This window comes from Triticum aestivum, chromosome 4A (assembly GCF_018294505.1).
Source record: "Triticum aestivum cultivar Chinese Spring chromosome 4A, IWGSC CS RefSeq v2.1, whole genome shotgun sequence".
NCBI classification, from domain to species: Eukaryota; Viridiplantae; Streptophyta; class Magnoliopsida; order Poales; family Poaceae; genus Triticum; species Triticum aestivum.
Window position 1 is genome coordinate 645963955 of NC_057803.1, and position 6464 is coordinate 645970418.

General features: G+C 43.6%; 1 protein-coding gene across 1 annotated transcript; it reads left to right on the forward strand.

Moving 5' to 3' along the window:
• Nucleotides 1-363: 363 nt before the first annotated feature.
• On the forward strand, nt 364-3528 carry LOC123082861 (zinc finger MYM-type protein 1-like). The gene is made up of 4 exons (XM_044505092.1): nt 364-628; nt 713-785; nt 898-2491; nt 2583-3528. The coding sequence occupies exons 3-4, from the start codon at nt 1982-1984 to the stop codon at nt 3510-3512; spliced, it is 1440 nt and encodes a 479-aa protein (XP_044361027.1). The 5' UTR covers nt 364-628; nt 713-785; nt 898-1981; the 3' UTR covers nt 3513-3528.
• Nucleotides 3529-6464: the final 2936 nt, after the last annotated feature.

Below are 6464 nucleotides of genomic sequence, written 5' to 3' on the forward strand. Positions count from 1 at the left end.
TGCATTTGATGTGTTCTAATGCAACTTGATTCATACCTGTCTACAGGGCCGGGCCCACAGTGGTGCCAAACATGCGGCCCGAATAGGGCCCAAAATTCTGGGGGGACATATTTTTTATATAGATGTAGTGACAGTTAAGCGCAAACTGGGCCGAGCGGCGAGCGACTAGGCCCATCAAGCGAGCGAGGCCATCGAGAGGACGGAGCGCTGGGACTCCTCCCATCGCTACGAGAGGATCAGGCGACGAGGCAGCACTCAGAAAAAAAAAAGACGACAAGGGCATCGCTAATTCGCTAATCGCTACGTTATCTAAAAAATACTAGATCGCTACCGTAAAAAAACACTTGATCGCTACGGATCGGATCGCTGGAGCCCTCGACGGCTGGACGCCTGGAGCCCTTGACGCCGTCACGACGACGGCTCGACGCCTCGTCCTGCCTCGTCCCTTGGTTGCTCTCGCTCGGTCCATGGTCCTTACTCCTTAGACTGATCCGATTTCAGATTCAGGTCGACTAAGCGACAGGCCACTGCTGCGGTGCCGCCATTGACTTCCTTGACTCCTTTCTTAAATTTCAGACTCGTCGACGTCATCTCATCGGATTGATCGGTGGCCGATGCTAGCCTTCAGGTGCTTAGCGAGTCATTCTTTTTGGTTAACTTCGGTTCCTACTCCTAAATCCTAATTCTTAGATTTCTAATTAATTATTGACAGGGATCGTTACTTTATTAGAGATTGGTTCTTACTTCTTACCTCCTCGGTTAGAGATCACATAACCGAAAATTAGGTGAGTTAGACGGTTCGTCTAATTCCCAAGCATTGACGCATGATCTCCAATTGATATATGCTACGTATAAATTCAATTTTATTTTATTCATCTTCTTTATCTTGTGTTTCAGTAATACAGATTTGAGTCATCATGGGGAAACATCAGTCGGGTTCCTATAAGCGCAAGAAAAAAGCAGAAGAAGAAAATTTAATTAATAAATGTTATAAAGGTGGTATGGACAGATTTGTTAAGAAAAAAGCACCGGAAGTGTCATCTGGTAATCAGTCTATTGATCCGTCTACCCTTACACTTGCAATTGTTCCTTACAATGATTCTAGAGATAGTCAGACAGAGACACATAATATGGACATAGAGGAAGATAATATTGATGTTAACTTGAATAGTTCACCTCATGAGGATGTTGATGATTCTTTTCGGTCTGATATATTTGATCCAAGAAACTGGGATTCTCTTAATTCTAAACAGATTGATATCTTAGCACAGAAGGGTCCAAAAACAGACAAGTCAGTGAAAGGCCCCAAAGATAGATATCATAAAAGGTTTACTTCAGCATTCTATAATAGAATCCTATCAAATGGAGAGTATTGTGATAGAGACTGGCTTGTTTATTCTGAACAACTTGATAAGAGTCTTTTGCTTTGGTTGTAAATTATTTACAAAAGGTCATCGGAAAGGTCAGTTGGCAAATGAGGGCTGTAATGATTGGTCACATATGACCAATAGACTAAAAGATCACGAGACAAGTGTGGATCATGTTTCGAGTATGACTAATTGGTATGAGTTGCGTAGTAGATTGGAAAAACATAAAACTATTGGTAAAGCTACTCAACGACAACTTGAGAAAGAGAAGAACCATTGGAGAAAGGTATTATTCAGAATTGTTTGCATTGTAAAATTTCTTGCAAAGCATAATCTAGCATTCCGTGGTACTAAAGGCAAGCTGTATGAAGATATCAATGGTAATTTCTTGGGTTTGGTAGAGATGTTGGCTGAATTTGACCCCGTTATTCAGGAGCATGTTCGTCACATTACAAATGAAGAAACACATGCTCATTATCTTGATCATAAGAGTCAGAATGAATTGCTACACTTGCTTGCTTCTTCTATTAGGTCTGAAATTATCAAGAAAATAAAGAGCTCAAAGTATTTCTGTCATACTTGATTGTACCCCTGATGCAAGTCACCAAGAGCAAATGTCTTTAATTATAAGATATGTGGATTCATCTTCAAGTCAAGTTTGCATAGAAGAGTCCTTTCTAGGATTTCTAGATGTAAATGATACAACTGGCCAAGGACTTTTCGATGTGCTAGAGAAGGAGCTAAAACTTCTTGATCTTGATATAAATGATGTGCATGGACAAAGTTATGATAATGGATCAAATATGAAAGGAACACATCAAGGGGTACAAAGGAAACTTTTGGATGTAAATCCTAGAGCTTTTTATCCGGCTTGTGGTTGTCATAGCCTTAACTTAACACTTTGTGATATAGCCAAGACTTGTGGTAGAGCAAAGGACTTTTTTGGAATCATCCAATGCATCTATACAATTTTTTCCAATTCTACTAAGAAATGGCATATTTTGGAAGAAAACGTATCAGGATTGACTCTCAAGTCTGTGTCAGCTACGCGTTGGGAGAGTCGTGTTGAAAGTGTTAAAGCTATCAGATTTCAATGTTCAGACATTCGGGAGGCTCTACTTCAGGTAACCAATATGTTCATATTAATAGTGATGTAATTCCTTTAGGCTTGACTACATCCAATTATAACATTTATGAACTTTCTTTTAATTTCAGGTATCCGAAACTGATAGTGATCCAAAGGCAAGCAGTGAGGCTCTAGGTTTGGCAAATAATGAACTCGGAGAGTATGAATTTATCGTGGCAATAGTCATTTGGTATGAGGTATTGTTTGCTGTTAATTTAGTAAGCAAAAACTTGCAAACAAAGGATATGCTTATTGATGTTGGTATTGAGAAAGTGAAAGGGCTTATTTCTTTCTTCGAGGGGTACAGGGAAACTGGTTTCTTAGAAGCATTGGAGATAGCCAAAGAAAATGCACTTGAGATGGATATTGGTGCAACACTTCATAAAAGGAGAGAAATTAAAAGAAAGAAACAGTATGATGAGAACCCAGACGACACAAATATTGCCACACGGTCTGCAGAGGAATCATTTAGAATCAACTATTTTACACATGTTGTCGATCAAGCAATTTCCTCACTCACAAGGAGATTTGAGCAATATGAAGGTTACCAGAAATTTTTTGGTTTCTTATTTAGCTCTGAAACATTGCGTTCATTGGATAAGGATAGTTTGAAATCTTCATGTGTTAATCTTGAGGCTGCCCTTATGAAGGATAAACAATCTGATATTGATGCCAATGATCTGTTTGTTGAGTTGAAGTTCCTTCAAAATTTCATGCCAAAAGAAAATACCGGACCTGTTGAAATTCTGAATTTTTTAAAGCGGCACGACTGTTTTCCCAATGCAAGTATTGCATATAGAGTTCTGTTGACCATTCCTTTGACAGTTGCATCGGCAGAAATAAGTTTTTTTAAGTTGAAGCTATTGAAGTCCTATATGCGTACTACTATGACACAACAAAGACTCAATGATTTGGCCACAATAGCACTTGAGAGTGAAGTGTTGGAGAAGATTGATTACGAGGATATCATTAAAGATTTCATTTCAAAGAATACTAAAAGAATGAAGTTTTTCAAATAAATAGCAGCCAGGAGTTGAATAGGTATGATTTTTTATATGTCCAATTGTTATGTAAGACATTATATTATATACATTATGAAAGAATTCTGCTTGATATATATTAATATATACATTATAATAGCTCATTAGATCATTTTTTTAGTGAGACAGGACCCCATTTTTTGGTTTGGCACAGGGCCCGGATTTTGTCCGCCCGGCCCTGCCTGTCTATATATTGTTGTCCCTCCGTCTAGGTGCATAAGTCATTTTTGGTTATGCACCGTGACCAAGACTGATGGAAAAACGAGATGACATAATGCTTATTTGCTAATTAATAACATTGCATGCAATAAACTGACCATTGCATGTCTTGTTTTTTAGCACAAAAACCACTCATCTCTTCCCCATCATGGAGTGAAGGTCCGCTTGCACTCGTCCCAATGGCTGCCTCATGTGTCAACCTCGATCAGGGGCAGCCTAGCTGGTGCATGAGTGGGGAGCCGAGAACCAATCTGGGAGCACGCTCCTGCCATGGCCGTTGCCCTTCGGGTGGCTTTTTGGTGTACAGGCGTGGCAGATTGGGGCGGCGGCCAAGCTCAGTTGTCGCTGTTGTTGCGCGCATCTTCAGTGCGGAGGCGCGGTGATGGTGGTCTTCCACTCGCTCGGGCTCAATGTTGGGTGGCGACATGAATCTGGCCAGCATGCTGATGGGCGGTTATCGGCCAGACACCTAAGATGATTGAACTTCATAAGTGAAGAAGATGGAGATAGTGGCTGCGAGTGATGTTGTCGTCTCATGCAGATCAGCCTCGGCTGCCACTTGTATGAGGATGGTGCATGGCCTCTGGAGTGTCTCCAACTCAGGATTTGGCGGTGCCGCTATCCTTTCTCCCCGTTAAAGTCTTCTTCGGGTGATGGCGAGTGGCTCCTTCGAGTCTCGTCAGCTTACCTCTGTGGACAAGGTCATCGCTCTCCGCAAGGACCATGCGCAGATCCAGCTATTGGGATGGAGGAAAGTGGAGGAGACAGCATAATAGATTTCGATTTGGGTGGTACTTCTCAAGTACCTAATCTTAAGCTCCGGGGCAAAAACTTTGGCCAGACCCTTTGGTATATAACTGGCAATGGCGGCGTTCTTTGCGTCGTTACCATGATGATGGCATTGCTCGGAGTTTGCTAGATTTGATCTTCAGGGTGAAAATCATGATCCTACTTTCGGTAGTTGGATCCGGCGACGATGACGCTTGTACGTCATTCCCTTCCTGGAGGTGTCGCTGTTGGAGAACCCTTCTCGTATTTCTTGTGTTGTAAAGAGATGGTTGGCACCGATGGTCACTCTTGTATATCGCCAACTGTTGTTTTTATTGCTTGGGTTTTCCCCCTCCGTATAGGCATGGCTTTGGTCTTATATAACTTCGCTTTCTGCCAGTGTGGTTTGTTAGTGCGTGTGTTGTGTTGGCTGTGTGCATTCTAGTTATGCAGAGGCCGGGTGTGTATTCATTATGATTGTATCCCTCGATGCTACATTATAAGTCAACAAAAAACACCCTTTATCGAGAAAAAAAAGTCTCCAGTCATTAAAAGCATGTACGCCCCACATCTATTATTGGTTGATTCCTTTATTTATGTCAAGAAACAAGAAACGACATGAGAGTTAATGCACCGCGCCTAAGTATTTTGGGATTATTTGATTTTCATAAGGAAACTTATTCACCTAGACGGTGGGATTACAAAGTAACAGATCGAAATGTACTTATTTTATGTTTTCACATTTCAGTTTCAACTAGACCCAGAAACGGAAGCCGGACAGATTATGTTCCAATCTTGGAGCACAAGCACTTGTAAGTCCAAAGCTTGTGTTTCGGTACAGAAACCAATTTGATATCTCCTAGGTTCAATCAATCAATTCATCCCATCACGGGAGTAGTGACTGTAACGGATCTACCATACCACCAACGTGATCCGAGTTCTTGCAACGAGAACAGCCAGCCGGAAATGCAATCGGAGCACACCCGCGTGAGATGTTAATTAAGTTAGAAAAAAATAAAAAAAACAGGGTCCAATGAAATCCTGTGAACCCAGGATTGTGAGAGAGAAAGAAAGAAATAATCGGTCGTGAGGCTGGTCTCGGGACCACCCAACCCATCTGCAAAGGAGTTAGGCCATCTTCAAGCGCAAGCTACTAGCGGACGGTACTAGGGATAGGTTAGTTTGTTTTTCTGTTTAGCGAGTCGGTTGTAATCAGATAAGAGAAGGAAAGTAAACGAAAAACGCTGCGTAGTTACGGCAGCACCAAAAACTACTCGTCACTCTCCCGTGTTCTTCTACCCCGTTTGATCTCTCTCTCTCTCTCTCTCTCGCTGGTCCGGCAACGATAATTGGCATCAGAGCCTCGGTGTTTGATCCCTGGCGGCCGGCGGTGTGTGACCCGCGGAGCTCATGTCGGACGACGAGAAGAAGAAGAAGGAGGCGGCGGCGGCGGCAGTCACCATCGTCTGGAGCGCCGCTTGCGCACCTCAACAGCGGTGGCAGCGGCGAGATCCGCATCATCGAGCGGGTCGTGCACGAGTCGGAAAGCTCGTCCGCGTCCATGATGTTGACGAAGACAAACTACATGGAGTGGTCTCTTGTGATGCAGGTTACGCTGCAAGCCAAGGGTCTCTGGACCGTGGTCACTGATGGCGCCGACGACGAGCAAGACGACAGGCGCGCCCTCTCCGTCATCCTTACGGGCATGCCGCCGGAGATGCTTCATGTTCTGACGGCCAAGGACACGGCCAAGACGGCCTGGGAAACACTAGTAAAAAAGGGGGCATTGGTTCGGGCCGGGTCAACCGATTAGTCCCGGTTCAATCCAGAACCGGAACCAATGGGGGCATTGGACCCGGTTCGTGAGCCTCGAGGGCCGGCCGGGCCACGTGGGCCATTGGTCCCGGTTCGTCTGGACCTTTTGGTCCCGGTTGGTGGGACGAA